A 23276-nucleotide genomic window follows, 5' to 3' on the forward strand; every position below is an offset into this window, starting at 1 on the left:
AAAGTTTCTCACAGCCACCAGGGTAAATCGGGAAGCGCATGCGGCTGCCAGTCCAGAAGCCCAATATCCTTTGATGACGCCCCCTATTTGGAGAAAAAATTCCTGCAAATACGCCGTAGCTGGAGTTTAAACCGCGGGTGCCTGGGTGACAACTTGGATATCCTACTGTGACACCATGCCCCGAGGACTGGTGGCTCCTTTACCAGAATTACATGAGATGGTTAGAGGTTCATGGACGAAAGACATCAACACATTAGTCAGATAGTAATAGCACAGACCAATTGTGTGCATTGTAAAGTTTAGAGTAGATAAATAGATCACTTTCCTTTTTCTAAATTTATTAAATAAAAAAACATATAAATTTATGAACTGGAATGTTTTGAATGGAACAATAGGTATAACTATTGAACTTTTCTTTTTTCAATATTAGTTTTAAGTTATTCTAAAAGTTCTGCAAAGAAGCCCGTGCCCTCTGAATTCACTTTGCACGTGGAATCTAATTATATTTCTTTATAAATCTACAAGTGGCAAAATTAATCTAGAGGTGGTAACATTTGATGAGATTAAACAATCTTCAACATAGAAGGTGCTCTGTAAATTCACAACGTTTCAGCACAAGAAACCTAACTATATATATATTTGTAAAAAAAATCTAGGAATCCCTCTTTTGTTTTACTTTTCATATCTAAAGTGATCTTGATGGCATAAACCTTATCCAACCAACTTCAACACCTTACATTTTGACAGTTATAGTAAGATGCACTGATGCATTGGACCCTAAACAAAGGTAATCTTGCTAATTACCTCTGATCGCATGTTTGTTGATTATCTTTAACTGCATAGTTATAGCAGGATGCAATGCCCTCTACCCTTCTTCGTTCCTACAAGCAAGTTTTCAATTGATCACACACACTCCAGGTGCTATTTGGTGAATTTCACACAAAAAGCTAGTTGATAATATTAGCATTCATGTAGCATGAAGGAATCAATCAATGGATTACATCTAGTAGAAACTTGAATAGTAGAGCTTTTAAGCAGTTACTAAACAAAGGGAGCAATAAGTTCATCCTAGATGATATTCAATCAACCATTCCTAGTTTCAATATCAAATCATACACATTCCTATAGAGAAATTGGATCAAGGATCTGTTGATTCGATGATTTAATCGGTTGAGCCAGAGAATATCATAAATAAAATTTACACTTTTAGAGGTATCAGATATTTCAAGAATTTTAATGAGCTAGCCACCTGGAGCTTTTCAGTTAAACTTTCTCGTCCAATCTTTTAAACTATGGACATAACAAATTGGTCAGAGAGTAATAACATACCACCACTGTGTGTGCATGGAAAGGTAAAGTTTAGAGTTGTTAAATAGAGCTTTGCTTTCCTTTCTAGAACAACAATGTGCTACAAGTTTAAGTCATCTTCACGCTTGGCCTGATACGGTATACTGATTTCTTAAATCCAAACCTGTTCCAGAACCCCTACAGTCCTAGTTGAATAGATGTTTGCTCATAGACTAGTAGACGCAAGATTAAACATACACATTTACTAAACAAAAAATCTTCAAATCAGTATTCCAATAAACCAAAACTGACCTTGATGCTTTCATATTGGCTGCCTATGCATGTCTTATTGGGATTTATTTAAACTATTAACAGATACTTAAGTCCTAGTTTGTTCTAAGTTTTCAGAAGGACACACAGAAACATCATTAACAGTCAATCTATGCTGCAGCTATAGATCATAAAATTAAATATGAGAAAACTCCATAAATCCGGATCCAAGATTGCTAACCAAGATAACCTCATTTGTGAGACATACTTGTTTAATTAACAGCCACAAAAATAATGGGAAAATGATGAAGATCAACTTATTAATTGCAGCTCAATGGAAGAATCCAGTATTAATGGCGGCCGGTGAGCTTTGATGGGATTAAACAATCTTCAACATCAGAAGTGCACAAAATTGAAGTAGATGAGAAATCAATGTTAATACGGGCTGAAATGGTAATAAGTAGATTCACATGGAAACTTCTTTTTCTTATTTCATTACTTGGTAGTGTCTGAATATAAAAGGCATGAACTAAATGAAACAACTTCTCCTAGCAACTCATACTTCAGTTTTTTTTTTTTTAAAAAAAATATAATTCTTAAGCACACAATCTGCTGCTTCCATATTCCAATTAGACATTGCTATTGTTAAACGAACTCAAGAAAAGGATCCAAGAATCAGAAAGCACAACAGATGAAAAAAATACACAAGTCAGGATTTTGAAAACAAAAAGAAGGATGATGAAATCTAAATAGAAACAACAAAACATCAAAGAAAGATAATAAAAAAAAATCTGGGAATTAGAGTTAAAAGTTAGGGTTTGGAGGTAAAAAAAAAACCAATCATAGAGGAAAAACAATACACAAAAAATCGCCTTGTGAGTGGAAATCGGCAATTGCGGGTTAGAAAAAAAAATTTGGACCATTTCTCGATTTATGCGTGTCATCCTTGCGCAGGGGCCATGCTAATCTTCTCTGTATCGTTCCAATTTTATCGGATGTCTCCGAAGAGACACTTCTCCGTAAACAATCGAAGCATACAAGGTAGCTAAGTTAAACAAAACTTCCGATGTGGGACTAAACTGCACTCGATATTCAAATAACATCTACTCGAACCTCTACTTCCCAAATGAAGAAAAAGGACAAGAGAACGATTCGCACGAGACGGAGACGAAGAGAAACACTTCCGGCAATGTGATACCTGGAACAACAGAGGAATAACGATGAAGCAGAGGAGAGCTGCATGTGCGTTGACAGCATTGCCGGCGGGAGTGTTCAACAGGCCAGCTTGAATCCCTAATCGGCCAAACCCATTCACACTCTCCTTATCATACAAATTTAGTTATAATATTCAATTACGTCTTGAATTTGAACAGTAATCGTTCATACCATTTTAAAAAGAATTCAATATTCAAAAAGAATACAAAACATAATACAGCGAGCTCGGCTACTGCACAAATGTCAAATAAAATTTACTTAAAAAAGCGTTAGTGATTTTGCTAATGATTAGAACTATTAATTTTTTTTAGACACAAACTGTTCAAGCAATATACGTTTTTTTTTATCTAAATAGATTAGTTCATTAAGAAGGTTATTAAGTAGAATAGGTAAGAATCACGAAAGCACATTAATGCTGGAGAAAACAAGGTTTTGATCATGAAAAATGAGTAGACTCCACAAAACATATATCGATGAGATAAATAGGAAAGCTATTTTGAAACTATCTTATTGGATTATCTGGATTAAGCTATTTGAAACTTTATATGTGGGACTTCAATCCCTATGTGGGACTTCAATCCCACCTCGGCCAAACTCACGCACCCTCCTCTCCAATCTCATCTTCTTGGGGTGCTGTAATATTTTAATGTTCAACTTCTTTTCAAATCTCAGTATAAAATATATAGAAAAATTCAGAAGATTATTTAATAAATTTCGTTTTCAATTCCGCCTGATTCAGAAGCTCGTTAAGTTTAACATAAATTTAATCCAAATCTTTACGATAACTTAATTGGCTCTATCAGGGCCTCAACTACAGAATGAATCCATGAAGCAATAGTGCCAAAAGCATAGAACAAATGTAGGCAAAATCGGGCATCTCATTGAACTCTTTGTTCATCAAAACACACCATTAATTGGAAAACAAGGGTTTCACGACACGAATCAAACGACTATTATATTGGTGAGATGGGGCAGTGACTTCAAGGCGAAAACCATATTGAGAACTGCCGCAAGAGAAAGCATAATCTCTGCTGACCTGGGCAGCCAGGACAAATGCACCTAAACCCAAATGGCAGGATGGACCTTGAATGCCACACAAGTCACTTGCTTTAACCGACATCATTCGTGCACTGTTGTATAACTAAAAGTCGACGATGCTACAAAATGTCAATTGAGTATCAGGACCAGGTAATCGGGCAGCCTGACATAAAATGAGCAGGCAAGTGATAGGAGAGTCCAGATAACAAATTTATAAGCTACGGAGTCACAGTGTCGCCTAAGGAAATCATGTCCACATCGGATTTCCCTCCATTTGATTTCGTTGCACGATCCATTACCGAGTTGCCTGATGATAGAAACAGAACTATGCTATTAATATGTAGAGCATGTCTAGTGGTATCGTGCATGAAATCAGACAGTGAATCAGTAGGGCAAAACCGAAAAGAACTTACCGAATATAGTGTCCAGTGATGGCCTCCTAGGTGACATGCTCCTCCTCTTATCTGCTCATAGTTAACAGATATTTAGTGGCCATATTAAGAAAAGAAAGGTGCTAGGAAACTAGGAACCAAAATAAAGAGCCATTGAGATTAACTAAAACAACAATTTAATTGAAGCAAAGCGATCTCAAAGTCTCAACTTGTAATCCTGCATCCACCACTAACATCGATCCTAGCATCTCCTTTGCAAGCAGGGAGACTGAGGTTTCAGTATCAAAGTACTGGGTTGACAAATGGATGTTGACCATCTGTGAAGCTTTCCATAGTTTGCATGAGCCTCATGTGCTGGGTATGGAATTTTGAGGGACCACAAATTTCAGGCAAGTAGTGTGTATTGCATTTTTCTTTGATAGGTTAGTTGAAGATAAGACGTCAGTTGAAGAGAAGCAAAGTGCAATGTCATCTAGCATGTGAAGCACATGAGACAACCATATACTGGATCAAGGTTGATCACGGCGCGCAATGGAGGGGCCCAAGAGGAAAGGAGGAGAAGGGTCAAGGCTATGTAGCGGTCAAAAGTCAAGACGACGTGACAGTTAATAATCAAGGTGACTTGGCAGTCAGAAATCAAGTATAGGGGACGGTCAAAAGTCAAGCATATGTGGTAGTCAAAGGTCGGGCAGACTTGTTGATCAAGGGGGCAAAGTAGTTGAAAGACAAAGGGCGACGACAGGCGGAACACAGGGTACAGGTCGGGATCGGCAGAGCTGTTCAGAGACAGCTCGATCTACAGGCCTGCGTTCGAAGGCCCGGAGCATAAGTCACAGGGTACAGGTCGGGATCGGCAGAGCTGTTCAAAGACAGCTCGATCTACAAGCTTGCGTTCGAAGGCCCGGAGCCTAAGTCACAGGGTACAGGTCGGGATCGGCAGAGATGTTCAGAGACAGCTCGATCTACAGGTCTGCGTTCGAAGGCCCGGAGCATAAGTCACAGGGTACAGGTCGAGATCGGCAGAGCTGTTCAGAGACAGCTCGATCTACAAGCTTGCGTTCGAAGGCCCGGAACATAAGTCACAAGGTACAGGTTGGGATCGGCAAAGCTGTTCAGAGACAGCTCGATCTACAGGCCTGCGTTCGAAGGCCCGGAGCATAAGTCATAGAGTACAGGTCGGGATCGGCAGAGCTGTTCAGAGACAGCTCGATCTACAGGCCTGCGTTCGAAGGCCCGGAGCATAAGTCACAGAGTACAGGTCGGGATCGGCAGAGCTGTTCAGAGACAACTCGATCTACAGGCTTGCGTTTAAGAGCTGAGGAGCAGGTCTGACAGGAGGAGGTGAGGCAGATACAGGCTACAATAGATCGGATGAGCTAAACGACAAAGGAGTCAAGGAATCATAACTACCTGTCAGGGGGTAATCATCACATACCAGGAGGAATGCGCAAAGGTGGAGGTTCCTAAACGAGAAGATGCCTTCATAACCAATAGTAGCCAGACAGGTGTCCTTCACTACATGACAAAGCCCATGCGCAAAGGCGGAGGTTCCTAAACGAGGAGATGCCTTCACAACCAATAATAGCCAGACAGGTGTCCTTCACTACATGACAAAGCCCAGCGTCTAACGCTTTTGGACATGCTTGCAGGTTCTAGAGGCCCTGGCTGGCGCATAAAAAGAGAAGGATTCCTCGTACGCGGGTACGCTCTCTCGTCACTTTTTTTTCCACTACTTTTCACTTTCGGTCTTTTCTGGGCGTTTTCTGGGGAAAAAGTACCTGACTTGAGCGTCGGAGGGCCTGACCCGGGGACTTTTTCCCTGGGTTCTGGTCTCTAACGTGAAAGGGGGGTCGTCTGAGTGTGTGCAGGGCCTGCAGCGTCGTCAGCCGCCCGTGGGAGCTTGTTCCCCACGACTCTTCGTCAACAACTAGGCCACCGCGACCAGCCTTCGTCCGACTCAGCTTCCGGACAGGATCAAAGGTTAAATATTATTTTGTCCTGAAATGGTGTGAAATAGCTAAAGGTTGGAAACGGCATGAAAACAGCAGTAACAACTCGGATTGATACCATTTTGTACTGACATACAGTACACCGATCACATTGAAACAACTAATTCCAAGTTAGCAACGAAACCTAGCACTGGAACCCAACTTTGCACCTTAAATTGAATATACCATATGAGAGAAGACTTCGTGTCTTACAAACCTACTGGCTTATGCAAAAAAAAAAATTAATTACTTTTTATTTGTTTGAAAAATCAAGTGCTATATTGACCAAATATCAACTATGGTTGTCAGAAGAAAAAAAGTGACCAACATGTGAATAATTTCACATCAAGCTACTTATTCATATCTACGGTTTTCTGATGCATTTTCAGCATTTCACATATTCTTTACATCTTATACATTAGTTATTTGACTAGCTTCTCTAATTTGCTGTTTAAAAATACTAAAAACAGCAATCATTAGGCTAAGTGCTCCAACTGTTTGGAGTCGATCATATGAAGCTTCCCTCATATTAGCTCTACTGCTCTAGTTTGAGACTATATAGTTATCTTTCTCTTCCACCTAAAACTGTTTCACAAATAAAACATCTCACAGATATCTACAGGCAGAAGATAACAAACCTATTCAAGGTGCAGCAGTGTAGCAAATACGTAGTACAAAAAATTGAAGATATATTGGCGATGAGATTGATGTAGTACTTAAAAATAGAAACTTATGGTGATATTTTCATCATAAAATATTTTGTACCAAGGCATTTATGTAACCCTTTGACAGCATCGAAGTTCTTGTAAGTATATCCAACAAAGCTAAAATCTTCAGGTTTTAGAAATGCCTGTAGCAAAGCATGTGTAATGAGAATGAGTCAGCAGGTGAACAATGCTCCTAAAAATCAACAAAAGACCACAAGAGCAAGTAATCAAATACGCAATCATGGAGCATTGTGAACAAAGCATATCAAGTGGACTTGTATGTCTGTAGAAGGATCTACTTTCACCACGATTTCTCAAGCTTCGACTCGCTAGCTGATGGTGCAAGAAAAACCATGGCTACAAACACAGGCTATAAGAATTTTGATGTTTCCAAAATGGCATAAAATGATATATATGTTTTAATTAATACTTGATGCAGAGATGACCACAGACACAGGCCATAAGGACTTATATATCAATATTAATTAAAAATGATATATATGTTTTAATTAATAATTAATTCTATATATCAGTTTTAATTAATCAAAGCTTATATGTGTGTTTTAGGTTTGTAGCAATTTCACCATAGTTGCCTCTCCCACTTGTTCTCCCCATCATGATTCATCGATTGACCAACAATTGCTGACGACCGCCTCCTCTGACTATAAATTTCTTACCTAGTTCGTTGCTGCTTTGAAGAAGAGTTTGATACCTCCTACCATCATCCCTGTCATTCCCTGCCACTAGTCGTCTGTAACCTCTCGTCCATGCTCAATGAGAGCTTTTATAAATCCTCATCTGCGTTATTGATTTTGCTTCTATCTTGTTTTGTGTCAGTCACAAGCACGGGTCTTCCACTGGAATCTCATGTGTGGGGTACAGTTTGCATAAACATGTATACAGAGTTTTGGTGCCAGTCCAGTGGCGGTAAAAACCACCCATATCAGACAGCAAAGGTTGGCACTATAAATGTTGTTGTATACACAGGTCATAGTCATTATAATATATCATATTCTTGAGATTATAAAGTTAAATAGTGGAAACATTTGCATGATAAGCTTTTAAAATAGAAGCATGTTAGAGAATAGCGTATACAATGATTGCAATTACGACAATCATAGTGGAAATTTAACCTTGCACGGCTGATCATCAAAATTAATCATGTGGTAGCAACAAAAAAAAAAATTAAACCATTCAATCTATTTCTAAATGAAATAATTCTTGGAAGTATTAGATCGAAGGATTAAAATCTTGAGTAGTTTGGTCCAATAGAGGCGAAACATCTCGTTCCTCCTATGGATCTACACTAGCACAAGCACACCTCCGATGCCGGCACGCCGCGATGCGTTCGGACTCGTCGCCGGACCCAGAACTATGCCTCTGGATGTGTCCCGCAAGCTTGGCGACCGTCCACATCCTGCGGGCCTAGCTCGCAAGTGCCCGTAGTCGTGGTGGTGCGGAATAAGAGGTTAAATTAAATAGTCAGGTTAATAAGTTTAATCAACTCCTAGTTATGGCTTAATTAAAACCTAATAAAATTATCCTATTAATTATATATATATATATATATATATATATATATATAGATTAAAATTTTATTTTTAGTTAATATATTTTATATTTAAAAAATATCAAAATCATATCGCCAAGGCACGATACGATACCGAAACCGTATGATTTCGGTTCGGGACCAAAACCTCAATAGAGGTCGAGATTTTTTTTTAGTTTGCACCAGGTCTCTAGCTTATGTCAACTAATCCTGGGTGACCGGCCTAGCCCCATGGAAGATCCCCATCCGCCACCAAGGTAAATCGGGAAGCGCTGAGCGGTCCATCAGTCCAACGTTCTTAGGTCAACCACCCGTGATGGGAAATTCATTCATTAATTCGCAAAAGCTGGAACTTAATCCTTAAATGTCGGGAAACTGAGAAGGCACCCTGCATAGATAGCTAAACCTAAAAAAACAAAATGATAAATGCAGGAAAGAATAGACTCCAATTTATCTGGTGCCTAGAAGCGTTTAGTCGACCACAATAAAGTAGCGACTATCAAGGTTGACCAAAAATTCATTATGATAATTCTATCAAGAATCAACTACTCTTTCCTCATTTCTTACTGAGCAGCGGTAGTATATAATTATATAATTTATATATGAATGAAAACTAAAACTGTAAGTGGCATAGTCCAATATACATCATATACCAACTCAATTTAGTGAACCAAAAACTATCTGATCAGCATATCTTGCATATATCAATAATAATGGTCCATACCTTCTTCCTCGTAGGCCCAGAACCGGCTCTAGCTGGAGTAGGAGGATCCAACTGGATAACAGAGCAAAAATTTGAATAAAGATAAGTTGGCAAAATGGAAAAGTACAAGCACTTGGTAACACATTACCATCAAATGCCACTTAAAAAATATCATTTTGAGAAACATTAGCATGATCAGATGACAATAGAGCTCTGTGCAGGTGATTGTGATTAGGAAAGTTCAACAATGAAACAAGTTCGAAGAAGATCAATATAAAAAACTTATCGGCAGAAGCTAAACATGGAGACTTGGAGTACAATAAATCAAGGATATTATATATCATGTAAGTTTCATGGAACTAACTAAAAGGGGTAAAGAAATTTGCGATCAAACAGCATTTCTGGTTGATCTAGTAAAATCAGCTTCAGATGCTAAAGAAATACAGCGAATGGGACCTGGTACACACGCATAAAGAAAACATAAGAGAACTAAGGCAAACAGATATACTTCATCAAACTTCAAGAAGTTATGAGTGTCCAATTCTCCATGAACTTCAGGTTTAAATGCTGCATCCATTTCATAAAGTTTGTCCCAAATAATATCTTTGAACCAAGGATGAGCCTGCAAAAGGAAACTAGCCAGAACTTGATAAAAAATCAAACAAGGATGATGATTTCTGTTCCACAATGGAAACTTACCTTTATTTGATCTGCCCCTCCACTGCCAATTCTGTGCTCAACATCACACAATAATCTACAAATAAGACTCTTGGCCTCAGAAGACAACCTTGCATCTTCTGGAAACCTTAAATAGGTTCGCCAATGCACAATCTAAAATCAAGAAAGCGAAAATTAGGAGCTTGTTCATAGTTAAAGCAACTAACATTATAGCTCAAACTGAATTGCAGTCTAATCCTTGATATTGGAAATGTTGGTCGGCACAGCTTGACACTAGAAGCCATGGGTGAATATATTTATAACAAGTTGAGTTTCTATAGTCTATTTGAATGGGGTAGAGGAGTGTTGTGAACCCATATGTAAGTATAGAAACTATAGGGGTGTACTTGTAATATTCCCTACTTATTAAAAACATCTCTACTCCATTAATAACATTTATATATATATATATATATATATATATAGAGAGAGAGAGAGAGAGAGAGAGAGAGGGGTAGTAGGGGCCTTGTTGGGATATGCCCGATGCAGTGTGTGCTAAAAACACATGTCGTAAGCATGCACAGTGGAAAACTTAACGTAAATAAACTAATTTATTACAACACACATCACACACATGCAGGATACAATCACACAGACAAGATCATAAAACAAAACGAAAGGAATAACAATTATTCTAGGTATACCTTACGGATGACCTGTAACGAGAAGGACATCAACCGTAGTGACGTTGTCGAACCTCACCTCTATTCGTATCCACGCCGAGCTCTTCAAGACAACTCCGTGAGTACAAGCCTCTCCTTCGGAAGTTACTAGTCATGAGCGAAGAAGAGAGATCAAGAGGAAGAAGAAAAACACACAAGGAAGAAATTTCTTCCTTGTGGTGGTCACGGCAACAAGGAGAGACTTCTCCTTGTTGGAGACAGGAGAGAGAGAAGGGGAGAGGGGAGAGGGGAGAGGGGAGAGGAGAGAAAAGTTGGGTTAAGGTTTCTCAAAACCCTATCAAGCCAATTATAATCTCATGTGTTAATTTTTCTCTCAACCATATCAATATATAGTCCTCATGAGTTGAATTAGAAAGCACAAATCCAACTCATTATCCCTTAACCAAAAAATTAGCACATTAACCCCTTGGTTTTGTTCACAACTAAACCAAGTTGGTTCATGACTAATTCAATTTGGTTCAACTCTTACATAAAATATGTAGCTTATACGCGCTTCCACTTCGACATATTTCCATATTTGTCTTTTTTATAGTCCAACCAAATATTTATCTCTTGATCTAAGAATCTTATTCTTTAACTTATTTTACGTCTTTTAGAGATTCGTTAGTGCGTGTGACCCAATAAGTTCCCGGTTTATCTTGGTCGTCCGTAATTAACTACTTAATTATGGAACGATCATGAGTGACACCTAGTAGTACATCATGATCCCAATTAGCCGGAAAACCATAATTGATTTCAGAATTAATTTTGAACCCTTCAGCAGCTACAGTGTGAGTCGTGCCTCGTTCCTTTCACACGTTTTATACCCACTTAGTTCATGACATATTCTATGTGTCAGTCCTCACTAGGCTGATTACGTCACACCTAATTCAAGTAATACTTACTCGTTCTACGAATTCAAATTACTCATGCATGTGTCTAAGAGTCTCGTACTCTTAACATGTGATATTTGACCAAAGACTTTGAGTAATAATTCTAACGAGTGACCATAGGGTATATGTCTCCTCGCAAGAAGCGATGAATACTTTGTGGGCTATCCCAACACCTTCGGCACTTCAACTTATACCCAATCATCTCGGGTCCACACCTCGATGAGATGCTTGCTTAAGATGTCAAAGTATAAATCTCCATGACCAAGATGACCTGTATACCTCAAGTCGAAGGAAACTTGTACTCGAGCTGTAGTAAGAGTTTCGCAGACATATCCATATATGTAGATAATCATATGAAGTTTTACAGTGAGTCACTCTAATGAACTAGTTACCATAACTAGCATCCACGTTTAACTCTCGACATCCCAGTGTCTCGAGCCAGTGAGAAAACAGCTGCTTGGCGAACCAAGGAGTATAACCCGTGCTAGTCTTATAAAATTGATGATGTCCGAATGCATCAATTCGACGACTAGGAAAATTCTAATACGTTCATAACTGCACAAGTAGAGATAATCACAAGTTGTGATCCAATCACAAATTTTCTCATGCTATGAATTGAATTGCGGGCATTCAGTAAATACATTTAAGACTATCAAACATATAATATGCACTCAAATAGTGAATCTATATTTATCAAATAAATAGAAAAAATCATAAGGCGATTGCCTTATGACATCCCTCAAAATCTAATAGGCCTAACTATGGTATCCTAAGTGGAACAATTTTCCTAACAAACATGAATCATGAAATCATGCTATATGGTCCTTTTTCAAATGCATTCAAAATAACATCTTGGTTACGGCTTAAGATAGTGCAAGGATGCTAGCAAATTTCATAGAAAAGGAAGATTTATATCATAACTAATCCGCAAATTATAGATTTTTCATATTACCTTTCGGCATGTAGTTATTGGATCATCAGAATAGAATGGTGGATAACCAATCAGCATCTCATACAATATTGCACCCAAGGACCACCTACAATTATTTCCACAAGTAAATCAAAAGGAATTCTCTATCCGCAAGTAGTCTATCGCATCAAAGTATGGAATACAGGTTTCAAGAAGGCAATAGAGCATAAACAAATACAACACAGTTGCACACAAATACACAATGAAAAGAATATCAAAACAAACTTTAGTATTACTTGGTGGAACCAATATATCACCATAATATAAATACTCAGACAGAGATAAATCCACATAATTGCCAAATATACTCAGTTTAACAACAAGAACAACGAAATTGTTCACGAACAATCTGTAGAAAATTCCATAGTTGTCCATAATGAACAATTCACAATTCACAAAATTACAGTTCAAATGAAAACAATAGGCAAAACAGATATGAACTTCTATGTGAAAGAAGTGTGACAGTTTGTGAATAATATGCTATTTGATCCTAAAAATAAAGAAAACTCGTGACAAATTAAACAACATCCATAAAATTAAATCTCACTCATTAAATTAAACACAACTAAATGAATATTAAATCAAACCACTATGAAACATGAAAAAATGCTTAGTGCTTGAAGCAAATTTGTCACAACTCTAATATGGAAAATGAAACTACTGCACTAATACCCTTTTCAGATATCATCACTAGGATAGAACTTTGTGTAGACACTCGTATTCCTATTCATCACATTTAATTTTACATAAAAAAATATTTGTCATACACTTGGATCTACACTCACGTCAGACACCAGTATCCAAGTCCATGTATGTGTACATGGCAAGATTGGAATAATTTCACAGTTAACTCACAATACACAAGTATATACATGATACTGTTACAGTAATATCAACATTTGATCATCTCCAAGAAGGGATTATTAAAGGATTAAAAATTCTGTTATATTTACCATGTCCAAAATGGTTAGCAGCTAATAATAGGTCCTTTAATATATTAGATTTTTTCCCCCACATGTGAATAGATTCTTAATGTGTCAATAGTCTATCTTAGCATGTGACACAAAATTACTACACAATTATTCTCAAAATATGTGATCTTCCATGAACCACAGCGTCTGATTTGATTTTGTTTCCTCATGCAATTGGCTTTTTTTTTACAAGAAATAGTAATCCAAGAAGGGAACTGAGTGAGGCTTAGAGATGCAAATTTTTGTGAAGGTTAGGGCTGAGATACTCTTATGTCTGTGTTGTGGAATGTGAGACCTTCAATTTGTTCTACGTTTGTATCCCTCTTGTATGTTTTCAGTATTAATCTATCCTCTCCCATAGAAGTAGGTTGATTGGTCAGGTCATATTAATATTAGGTATCTTTTGAGTCTTCATTACGATGTCTCCCCGCCAATTGAGCAGCTCTATTCTCTACAATACTTGAATATAGCCAAGGGTTCAAGGATCCTGATCCTCTGTCAAAAAATTGGAAAATAATCAATTACTATCACACTATCCACTTCACTTTATGACAAGTCAAGGTGTGAGTAATAGTTATAGACAGAGTTCAAGAAGTGGTCGCGGACAGGTGCAACACTCAACCTTAAGGCTATTTGGAGAATTTCTACACTGAATCTCGTACCAGGGACATTTGTTAGGATGAGAGTCAAAATGGATTGCCAAATATTTGCCAGATTTGTGATCTACCAGTCAGAAATGCACTAAATTTAATTTGTTTTCTATTTACTTTTCAAGCCATATACTTTTTTCTATTTTAATTGAAAATATAATCTATAAAAGAACCTGCTGAAATTTCCTGGTGAGGGTTTAAATTCTTGGGATTGTGCTTTATGCTGTGGAATTTGAGTTCCAGTAAGTTCTCCACATTTGTATCCTTCATTACGGTGTAATAGTCTTATGTATATTTCACCTGTGAATGAAGGAAAATTGGACGAACCATATTAAAACTGAATGTCATCCGTGTCTGCCCATGGTTTTCTGTTCTTCCTTTTATTTCTTCTTTATGAATGACTCTATGTTCACTAGATGACAACAACTAATAGCTTAGCTTTACTGAACTCTGTAGACCTAATGATATTACATTTTTCTCAAATAAAGCTGAATCATGGAAACACATTGATGTAGGCTTCCCGAAAGTTTAAATATTGACACATTATGACTTGCAATTTCTGACATCGTTCAACAACAGTCACTTTCAAATCGACCACTAAAAGTACATGTAGATAGTAACAATGTAGAAATGAAAATATACCTCTGTAAAAAAGAATGAAAAGTACTGCATAAGCACAGGAAAAAAAACCATAAGTCTATAGTTTTGGTTTTCATAAATATTCAAAACCAAACTAAGCAATTTGCCATTAAGCTTGAAAGGTAAATGACCATAACTAACAAACATGTATCACTTTGGCGATTGCATACCAATCACACTCTAAGCCATATCCTTTCTTTAATAATACTTCTGGAGCAATATAGTCCGGTGTTCCAACTGTAGAAAATGCCTAAAAAAACAGTGTGATCCCATATTAGATGTGTACCTTGATAAACAAATATTTGTTCAGTAAAGAAAAGTGATTGTGAAGGATTTTCTTGCTGCTGGAGGATAAATCATTTTAAAGTACCAGTGTTCTCCTGTTCATCTGCCAATGCTGTAGTTGTTCATGAGGACTTCTCCACCTGTTACCATTATTTGTATCAGATGAACCATCAATATCCATCGAATCCCGAAGATTCTCATCACTCATGGGTTCATCTTCATTTAATGTTGAAAGTTTTGAACAATCAATCGGTTTGCACAAGCCAAAGTCTGACAGCTTCATGTGTCCATCTTTATCCAAGAGAAGATTGTCAGGCTTTATGTCCCTGAGCAAGAAATAAACTGTTAGTATCCTGACAGCAAATATAGGACTTGTTGAATAGACCATAAGGATGATTGATGAATTGATCACTTGACATCCATGACACACTGACCTGTGAATGTAATTGTGTTTATGAATGGACTCTATGGCCAAAACACTCTGAGCAATGTAGAATTTAGCCACGTTTTCTGTTAAGGTATCTTCTCTAATGAGTAGTGTCATCATGTCTCCTCCAGGAAGATATTCCATGATTAGGTAAAGATATTCAGTATCTTGAAATGAGTAGAAGAGTTTGACAATATAATGGCTAGCTACTTCAGCTAGCAAGTTCCTTTCAGCTCGTACATGTTCCACCTAAAAGGCAATATCACATTCTAAATCATAATCAAGTATCTATCAGAAACCAAATTGCCAAAGTAGAACACATACAATGTCATTTAGTACCAGAACTTAAATAGGAATCAGAAGAAAGAAAAAAATTGAAAGAGTCATGTCACAAAAAAAAATAAATCAGAGAACAATGATTGGAACAATCCAATACAGTTTAGGAAAAAGGCAAAGAAAATAAATGAACAAACAATTTGAATGCAACTACAAAAAAACAAGTTGATAACTACGTATATACAAGTGGAATGCTTATAATCCTTTAGTTGTATCACCTTTATGCCAAACAAGAAGCGAACACAAACACATGGAGGTACTCTTATATTCTGTTGATGACTTGACACCTTTAATGTGCCTCAACAATAATCTCTTAGAAACTTATAGACAACATTTTATTGGCTCATCTTTAGCAAAATTTCAAGCAGCTTTTCTCAAAAAATTTAGCAGATGGCATCTTACATGTTTCACTTTAAACAGTTGAAAGGAAATTTTGTAGGCAATAAATATGGTAAAAGATATTAGCAATTGTACAAAATAGCTAATTGGGATGCATAAGGTTATTTGAGGCATTTAGAAGGTCAGAATAAACTTCCATAAAGATGACAAAATCATTCAATCCACTAAAATGTCAAAGCAAAATCTCAACAAGTTACCTAAAGACATTATTGAGTACACATCAAGAATACTAAAGGTTTGGGAAAATTTACTAAACCACAAAAAACCCGGCAATGTCTGAGTATCAGTGGAGACATACCAAACATTATGCTAAAAACACAGGTACAAGTATCTAATGTATTTTACCTGCCCCCGGCTAACCATTTCAGATTTCTTCAATTTTTTCATTGCATATATATTCCCAGAGGACTTCTCCCGACAGAGTCTGACCTGATGTGCAAAAGATGATAATTATACAACTAACCGATAAACTAAATTGCTTAATTTTCAGACCGTTTGCAGTACATAGTGTTTTAATAAATATCAAAAAGAGACTTGTGGCGTGGAATAAAAAAAAGTTGGTGACATTTAAATGCACTCCAAACACATAAAATCAACAAATTGAATATACCTTTTGTTTCATGCTAATATCTTGATGCAAAATCTCATGGTACGAAAAAAACAATAATATAATGGTTTGATTAGATTGAACATGAAGTGTCATGCTAGTATTCCTCATTATTCATATTCAATTAGCAAAAACATAGTCATTTATTACTTCTAATAAAAACTCAGTGACGCCAAATGCAAGGGAATATACTAGCACAGGGAAGGAGGGGAAAATTTTGTAAACTGTAAAAGAAACATATGAGTCCAAACCTCCCCAAAAGCTCCTCTTCCAATTATGGTTAGTAACTCAAAATCATCAACACAGATCTTGTGCCTTTTAAGCCTAATATACTCTGTTTCCTTTCTCTCAAGATCCTTTAACAAATTGACTTTCTCCTCCTTAGGAGCCTGTGAAGAAGCTAATTGTCTCTCCAAGAACCAACGGCTGCATTCAAAAAGTAAAGTCATCAACCACCAAAAGGATGAATCTTATTCTTTAAAGTCATAAAAGGATATAACTTTTGGAGTGCAATTGAACTACTCTTGTAATCAAATCTTTGAAAGAAGGGAAAAAAATGTTAAAAAAAAGTGGGAAATCATCCTCAAATTTTTTATGAATACAGAATAATAACAATTTGCAATAACATGATACGGCACATTCAGAAGGAGATTTTGATATTTTACCAAGCATACACTACATGGGCTCGATCCCCTGCTATATCCTCATCATATTTAAATGAATTTTATCATTGTTAACCAAGTCTTCTTTGGTTCCTTCTTCCTCTATTAATGTGCATATTTGCCATATTTTACCCAACATATTAACTAAAAAATAACTCCAAAAAGGGCAGCCCGGTACACTAATCTTCCACCAATGTAGATCCAAGGAAGGGTCTATTATATGCGGCCTTACTATGCTTTGCAAGACATTTCCGAGACTCGAACCCGTGACCTCCGGTCACACGACAGCAACTTTACCGTTGCGCCAAGGCTCCCCTCTTAACAAATAACTCCAATGAAAAAATAAAAAAGAGTCTAGTTTGTAATCTATGTCAGACATTATCATAAAAGTTAATGTCATGTCATGTCATTCTTCTTTGAATCGACAAAAATTATCAAAGGCGCACACAAAAGATACATTTTGTTTCTGAATTTTATAAAGGCATTGAACTGGTAAATCTGTGCAGATCCAGAATTATTTCTATATTAAGAATAAGAAGGTACAGAAAGGATGGAGTTTAACTACACTGAGTTATAATATTAATAATCCAAAATGCAATATGAGAATTCTGAATTTTATATAAATGTTAAAGTCAGAAATCTAAATAGGATGCAGAAGCATTTATATGTTAACAATGAGAAGTTTAAAAGGATTCATTTAAACTGCACTAAGGCCAATGATAGTTAGCATTAACCTTGTTCACAGCATCAATATATGTATGGCCAAATCAGAATAGACTGAGAAAAGCTGAACAATGTTTTATTCTTACAAAAGTTAGATCAGAAAGGATAAATACAAGCATAGCAACGTTCACCCTACAAAACAAAAGCACCTGACTGAGACTTCTCATGAACAAAGGTAAATAAAATTCAGATAGCAAAATCCAATAGCTCATCAGCATTCAAGCTCATTTAGCTACACATGAATCATTAGTAAGCATTCAAATAAGTTCAAAAACCGAAATGCCCAAGTTCGTCACCAGATCATAATGCTATATAGACGAGCAATGTTTCCATCACAGTGCATAAATAGCCCTTTGGTCCCATGTAGCAGAGTTGGGAAAGAGCAGACTATTTATGCATGGACAAGGAATTCAACTTCCCATGTGAGACTAAGGTTACATGGAAATGCTTATGTTTCCTTCCACATCCAACAGATATGACAACACTCAACGGCATAGCGTTTTTTTCTTCCTTTCAAGCCTGATTAGTCAACAACTATGTAAGTGATATCGACTTGAATGATCAACGACAGAACTAGATGCTCAGGGACGCTCCAATCTGATTCAGGAACTTGAATTAAATCATTTCAATAAACTCAACGAATGCAAATAGCAAATAGATTCAAGAATGAACAGGCCAACATTTTGATTGTTTGGGGAGTTTGACAGAGTGTAACGATATGATCAGGTCATTCATGCTTGATGAATCTTTGTCCTTTGTTAACCTCAAGTCAAGACAGACAACATTGGAGGCTGGAATTGCCAAAATGTATGTGCTCCATCTGGCATAGAAAGAAATATTTCCATTCTTTGATGCCTACCCTGTTCTTTCTACATAATTGAATGTAATTCTAAGCAACTCCTGCTCCTCAAGGCAGTGATTTCTGCGATTCAAACAAGTTTTAGATTGGTTTCTCTCCGTGTTGCAGCTCTAGGAATCCCACTAAAAATCAAAACACTATAAATGGTACTCCTGGCAATCTTTTAAACTAAGTTGACACGTATGACTAATGAAGGGTTTGCTTCTTGGTTAAGAGGCAGTGTTCATTCAGGAGTCAAATGAGTTATGTTTAGCAACATAGTTGGATCACAAAGTATTGATTTTAGACACGAGAAACATCACAATCAAAGCATAATCCTAAGTTTTCAAAGCAGACAACTTCTCTTGGTACTGAAATTTTGGTGAGATCTGGAGGGCGAAGCTGGAAAGGTTAATAGTTCTAATAAACACCAAAACCAACAAAAGAGCTAGAAATCAAGGCCAAGAATTGTATAGAACTTTACTGGAGTAATCTTATCCTCTTCATTCTCTCGTTAAGGATATACTAAGATGAAACATAAATGAAAGCTATGAAGAATCATCTCCATAGACGTTCTTAATTTTCAGGGCTGAGTTAGAATATTCAATTTATTACTAGCTTTTCATATTCACCATCTTCATAAATGATCGTTAGTGCCAAGAACTTGCACATGCATCCCTAAAGAAAATGCCATCACTTTTTAAGATAAATGCTATCCAGGTTTATGTATTTTTATCCAGCATATGTGGCATGAAGTACAATTTTAATAGCATAATTTCCATAGGCATTCCAGACAGGAGATAGATGAAAGCCACAATGAGAATTTCCTGCTAAAGGCCAAAGGAAATGTGAAACCCTATACAGATTGAAGAAAATAGCAACTAGAAGCACACACTCATTATGATAGGCGATCAGATGTGAATATTCAGCCTCTCCCAAGTTCTACTGTGATTTTGAAGCAATTGTGAGTGACATAGAATAAGACAGTTTCAATACGTCACACAGAGTGCCAGTAGCAAATTGGGAGCAGGAAGACATGAAGACATGAAGAGGTAATTACGTATTTGAAGGAGCATTTTGCAGCTGCTTCCTTAATCAACCAAAGTTGTTCAAAAGCCAAACTTCCCAGTGGTATTTAGTTGTCATGGTCCTCTAGTCCTCTGTTACTTTACCAAGTTACCACAGATATTGAAGCCCCTTCGCTGGCAGAAGATGTTTGCAAGTTGCACAGATTTGTTCCAAGTCATCGCAAAAGAAAAGTTTTCAAGCCCTCTTTGCTCACAGAAAACATTCGCAGAACATTCACAAGTCATGGAAGAAACCCCTTACGCAATCTAGCTTGACCCGTTTTGCATGCTAGTCAGTAAGCAAAATGAGATGTTTCACTCGTATCAACTAGAACAGCAATGTTTCAAACCATGAATTAAACATGTGTAATGTGTTATCATCCACTAGTTGCTAGGCAAGGGCCTTGAGGCCTAGAAAAAGTGCCTTCGTACTACAGCAAGGGCATCAAAGTGAAGAGCTTGGACTTACTCTAACCCGCTCTATTCAACATTGGTTTGAATCAACTCAGATTTGACACATGGGACCAGTTCAATTTCTGGTGTAAAAGTTGATTCACTTCAGAGAAGTGCTGTCAAAGTTAAAACAAGTAAAAGGTAATTCAACCAACCTCCACAAGTCAAATGCACTGTATTAGAATAGGAAGTGGTTTGGGTTCATGCCCTATTTGCTTGAAAAGAAAGCCAATAAGGGAAGAAAAGAATAGGGAAGACATATTCTGTACATCTTGTTTCCTTGGCAAGGTGCAAAAATCAGGCAATTAAATTGATTTTGTATTCACATTCCATCTAATGAAGAAGTTTTAGAGATTACAAATAAATATCAGATATAACAAATGCCATGACATTAAGTAAGGTCTCTAAGCATCTCTATTGGATGAAGTCTCTTCTTTTTGTACAAATAACAACATTGAAGTTCCTAATATGAATGTAATAATTGTAGACAAAGTGCATCAATAACAACAGCATAAGTCACAACAAGTTCTTAACACGCAGGATTATGTTCTGCATATACAGCTTTCAAGAGTTTATTGATCGGTTTGATGAAGTAAATATTAAGTTACTTCTTTGTGCAGCATGTCTTAGTCCAGATAATGTTATTCCAAATTTTGATAACAAAATCTCAGTGTTTCTTGCTCAATTTTATCCATGTGAAATTTCTCTTATAGATTTGATGGCGCTTGGCCATCAACTTAAGACTTATAGAGTTGATATACATATAAATGATGAGTTTGTTATGATGTTCTTGTCAAGACAAAAAAAACATGAAGTTTACTCAGTATATTTGCTTGTGAAGTTGGCCTTGTTGTCACTGCTACTGTGGAGAGATCTTTTTCTGCAATGAAGATAGTGAAAAACAGACTGGGAAATCAAATAGGAGATTATTGGATGAATGATTAGTTAGCTACTTATACAAAAAAGGTGTATTTGATAATGTTGAGTAATAAGATAATCATTAAAGATTTCGGTCGTCGAGGGCAATTATAATGTATGTATGTGAAACAATTTGGACAAAATTGAATATGGTGTCATTAGTGTGAGCATATTGCTTTAGATATAGTTATTACATCTTCTGGTGTGTTTTGAGGAATTGAACTAGTATGCTTTTATAGGGTGTTTTTGTGTTAGAGGATTTTATCATTGAACTTTCATTGTTTTGATTGGATTCTATTAAATCATGAAGATATGTTGCATCCATATGCCATTTTAAGGTGGAGTTTCATATTGTATAGGTACTTAACTTCAAATAAACTCTGGAAAGAGCATTGTTTTGTCACACTTTCAAAATTAACCATTTAAAATTTCTAATATAGATTATATAATTTCTGCATCCAGCACCTCTCAGGTCCTGGATCTGCCACTAACCATATCAATTATAAATAATACAATGATTGTCTTGTTCAAATCTAGCCAACATATAAACTAAAACTCCTAAAAGTCAAATTTTCAACCATACCGTCTGTAAATACTGAGCATTTACCGGGGAATCTTTCTGGCAAGGCCACCAAGATCAAAAGGCATGCTCAAGCTAAGAATTTTATAATTAGATATCAAAAATTTATAAAATAACTAGTACTCCATCCCCGAGAAGAAAGGCAATACAAGCACACCCAGCAAGAACGAGACCGGTTTAAGCTATGATCATTCGATGTTCAAGCATAAGAATTCAAGATCAATGATGTCAGGCGAAGAAAACCGAGCTCATCGAGAGATAATACTGACCGTTCTTTCCGTTCCTGAATGTTCTTCGTCTGGTTCCTGTAGTGGTTCTCGATAAACTGCTTCGCGGCAGCTACCCGCTCCATCGTCAAGCTCGAGCCGACTTCCTCAACCCCTATCTCCTCCGCTACCGCCGCCAGTCCCCCAGCCGCCGCCGCCGCCCCTCCGTTCTCCTCGCTGTCCATTTCCATCTCTCTGCCCTTCTTTAACTCCCCCTTCCTGCGCTGAGTTCGCTCTCTCCCTTCCGGCCTTCCCCGTTCTTATTTATGCATTTTCTATAATTTTAATTCTTGTACACTTTTGTAGCAAACACTATGCGGGCGGTCTTACCATGACACGATTAAACTAGGCCTCTCATCCGTCAGATTACCACTACTTCCTTGAATCGGACGTCGAATGATCTTTCCGCACCAGACGAGAGTCCGCAGAGGATCCTGGCGTCTTCGTTTTTTTTTTTTATTAATCTGGATTCCTCCTTATTTATTAATGAATTAGATGGGAACACGACGAGATTGGATCACACTAACGAGGGCATGGGAGCGGAGTCCGGACCCGCTTCCTTGCGCATCCCTACCGTCGATTTCCGATCCGACGCTGAATATTGGCTGATCCATTGTTCAGGCGGGAGAACATCGTGGCTCCAGCTCACGTCGCCGGCTGACTGCCAACTCCTCGGCCCTGCGATGACGATCCAACGCTGGGGAAGCAGCGAGCCGTACCCCTCCGCGGCCCCACCCGCAACGTGCCCGATGTAGTACATTGAACACCGAAAGAGCAAATAGCATCACGCCACGTAAAGAAACTTCTAGACCTTGGGTGCTTATTTGTCCGTGAATGTGTTTGGTGGCGTGCAAAGTGGCGGAATAATATCTGGCTCGATGGCGGTTTGATATTTTTGTGTCGGTATAGAATCCAGCTGTCGGATGACGAAGCAAATTTGTGAATCGGCGTTTCATATTAACAAATTTTCATATCGATCCTCCAGTGAGTCAGTTGAAACTTTGAAAGGGGATTTGTGAAAAACTCAGCAAGCACAACCGGGGAGATAGTTGTCTGATCTTGGT

General features: G+C 37.3%; 1 protein-coding gene, 1 long non-coding RNA gene and 1 other non-coding gene across 4 annotated transcripts; all 3 read right to left on the minus strand.

The window, feature by feature from the left end:
* Positions 1 to 607: 607 nt before the first annotated feature.
* On the minus strand, positions 608 to 2879 carry LOC122014361. The gene is made up of 2 exons (XR_006120650.1): positions 2756 to 2879; positions 608 to 881 (listed from the first exon to the last, which is right to left on the minus strand). It is a non-coding gene; the product is annotated as an uncharacterized LOC122014361 (long non-coding RNA).
* Positions 2466 to 2568, minus strand: LOC122018201. The gene has a single exon (XR_006121632.1). It is a non-coding gene; the product is annotated as a U6 spliceosomal RNA (small nuclear RNA).
* A 753-nt stretch (positions 2880 to 3632) lies between the features above and the next one.
* Positions 3633 to 22474, minus strand: LOC122014360 (serine/threonine-protein kinase 38-like). 2 transcript variants are annotated; one of them, XM_042570576.1, is made up of 13 exons: positions 22216 to 22474; positions 16957 to 17131; positions 16444 to 16527; positions 15371 to 15612; positions 15022 to 15262; positions 14822 to 14901; positions 12374 to 12458; positions 9849 to 9980; positions 9658 to 9771; positions 9171 to 9221; positions 6956 to 7040; positions 4224 to 4274; positions 3633 to 4117 (listed from the first exon to the last, which is right to left on the minus strand). In XM_042570576.1, the coding sequence occupies exons 1-13, from the start codon at positions 22401 to 22403 to the stop codon at positions 4029 to 4031; spliced, it is 1617 nt and encodes a 538-aa protein (XP_042426510.1). In that variant the 5' UTR covers positions 22404 to 22474; the 3' UTR covers positions 3633 to 4028. The 2 variants fall into 2 exon arrangements, with proteins under 2 accessions (XP_042426510.1, XP_042426511.1); XM_042570577.1 differs by lacking the exon at positions 6956 to 7040.
* Between the last annotated feature and the right edge of the window lie 802 nt (positions 22475 to 23276).

The sequence above is a fragment of the Zingiber officinale genome, chromosome 8B, assembly GCF_018446385.1.
Source record: "Zingiber officinale cultivar Zhangliang chromosome 8B, Zo_v1.1, whole genome shotgun sequence".
NCBI lineage: Eukaryota > Viridiplantae > Streptophyta > Magnoliopsida > Zingiberales > Zingiberaceae > Zingiber > Zingiber officinale.